General features: G+C 40.9%; 1 protein-coding gene across 1 annotated transcript in view; it reads right to left on the reverse strand.

Annotated features, from left to right (window-relative positions):
- Window positions 1–2622, reverse strand: part of tll1 (tolloid-like 1) — a 56003-nt gene that overhangs the window by 10506 nt on the left and 42875 nt on the right. Inside the window, exon 20 of the mRNA XM_032499407.1 lies at window positions 2222–2349. Within this exon, the coding sequence (XP_032355298.1) occupies window positions 2222–2349 (128 nt within the window). The remainder of the gene's footprint in view (window positions 1–2221; window positions 2350–2622) is intronic.

The raw sequence follows: 2622 nt of genomic DNA on the forward strand, positions 1-2622 counted from the left end.
TGTGTGTGTAACAGAGAGTGAGGAAGCAAGAACGGAATGACCTTTATGTCTACGTTCAAATTTCTGGTATTAAATATATCCCGCTGCAATGTCATTACTGTTGATATACAGAACACACGGGCTAATCTTAGTACACACACACACACACACACACACACATACGCGCGCACACACACACACCAACAACAAATTTCACGATTTGTGTGTATTTGTGTGTAAATCACATGAGGTCACACATTCACAACATGCAAACACTACTAAATGTGTTACCATAACTGATGATGTAATGTGTTTTCAGTTACATAAGCGGCAATAAGTGATAATCAAAACTAAATAATGACAGTTGATGGCAATTTTGATAACATTAGCGTGTGACTGCAGAGATGAAGTAAGTGAACATTTGACTGTGTGTCTAGACCAGGAATGTTTGTGTGTGTGTGTGGTGTTGGTGATGTGTGTGCGTGTTGAGTGGTGTGTGCCTGTGCCGGCGTGGTGCGTGAGAGAGTGTGTTGCTTGCGTGCGTGTGTGCGCACGTGCGTGTGTGTGTGTGTGTGTGTGCAAGGCACTATTGTATTTGCATGAGGAACATTAGTGGACTTTAGGAGGATTATCTGAAACACAATGTGTGAGCTCCTGTACTTCTGTTTTTGTTAGGACCAATTTGAGTTTCCAGATTGAGATAGAAATGCATGTTAGATTAGCTGACTAGTTGATTGACAGAATATGAATAGACAAAAAATTGATTAATTAAAATTCTTATTCAAGCTTGAATGCCAATATTACCTAGTTCCAGCTTCTACAATGAGAGGAATTGCTGATTTCCTTTGTGTTATGTGATAATAAACTGAATACCTTTAAGTTTTGGACTGTTGGTCAAACAAAACAAGCAGTTTGGAGACATCATCCCGGGCTTTAAGGAATTGTGATTATTTTGTAATGTTTCATAGACCAAATAGTTCATCGAGAAATCAGGAAGATTACCCATTATTGTATATAATCGTTAATGCTTTTAACTACACATGTTGTATTCATGTGGATTATTGCTTGCATGCATCCTCAAAAATGTATGTTACATGTCAGCAAGACGCTATTAAGCATATGGGCAGTGGGTGCAGTATATAAGGTCAGGTTAGCAGCTGACTCTAAACAAATAACAATAATGGGTGATTATTTTGAAGAGAAAGTAACAGAGTTTGTTGCCACTGCTGCTTTTTCTGTCCTGATCTAAATGTTAACAATGTAACATTCTCACAAGTCACAATGTTTATGTGCACATTTAGAAATTGTCAAGGAGGATGTGCTGGCCGCAGATGGCCCTGATCTGCCCCCCAGTACATGTACTACAATTAGTATGGTACTATAATCGTCTAGGTACAAGATATGCATGCAAGCTGGTTGTCTAACAGCATGTGTCTATGTTGGGAAAAAGCGTAAAAGTGTATCTCAAAACTTCAAACTAGAGATGGTAAACAAGGTTAGACTCAATGTGTGTGTATGTCTAGACCACTCTATCACCTCTTGCAAACGCTGTTAAGCATCTTCTGTGAATCCGCCTGAGTCAGGAGAAACTCCATTTGCATCAAAGCTAACACTGTTAGGCAAACAACATCTGTCTGAGCTAATATTCTGTCAAATCATCTCCTCTCCTCTATCTCTCTCTCTCTCTTCCATCTCTTCAGACCAATCATGCATGTCAGACTTGTAAGTTTTCAGCCAAAACCATCTTCAATCCATGATACACATGGCAGAGCATAATATGTCAGTTTATTTCTAAATAAGTATCTGCAGTAACTCAAAAAATGTGGAGATGACTATTTGTGGTGACACATAAATGCTAACATGCATAAATGGCTTAACACACGCACACACGCACGCACGCGCAAACACACACAAACACACACACACACACACACAGACAAAGCCACAGGGACACAGATGGCCACTGCCCAAGGCCTCTTACTAACGCATGAGCACACGCTTGCAGTTAGCCCGAATATACAAACGTGCACTTTCTCCCTTGTTCACATTTGGGTTTCATAAGTGGAACATGGGAAAGAGAGAACCTAGAAAAAGAAGGGGGAGGCCAGCCTGAGGGTTTAACATAAGATGTGATGTGGTGTGACCTCACAGACAGAATAATGTGATGAGGAAGGGAAGAAGGGCAATAATGCTCTAAGTTTAGGGTTTAAAGAAGGCTTCAGCTTGATTTCAACACACTTACTATCTTGATTCGGTGTCCCGGCGTGGCTGTGATGTCCCAGGTGCACTCCTTTCGGCTGGGATACTTGTCTGGCCAGTTTGGGCTGCTTAGTGTCCCACTGGGGCTGTGGATCTTATGCTCACACTCAGCTGAACACACATATCCACACACACAGAAAGACGCAAGCACACACATAGAAAGGAAGTTAAAATCATGGCTGCACAGGAAAAGGTCAGAGGAAACGGAGAGGGAACAGGAAGGAGAGAAACAAGAGAACCAAAAGAGAGAGAAAATATTTCAAAGAAACACATCCTGATGACAAGTTTAGTGTGAATTTTACATGGAAGCATGCCTACATGCTTTAAACAAACACACTGCTACAGTTAGCCTTTTGTACTTTGCATGGATGGAGTATAGTACAT

Source organism: Etheostoma spectabile, chromosome 2 (assembly GCF_008692095.1).
Source record: "Etheostoma spectabile isolate EspeVRDwgs_2016 chromosome 2, UIUC_Espe_1.0, whole genome shotgun sequence".
Taxonomy (NCBI): domain Eukaryota; kingdom Metazoa; phylum Chordata; class Actinopteri; order Perciformes; family Percidae; genus Etheostoma; species Etheostoma spectabile.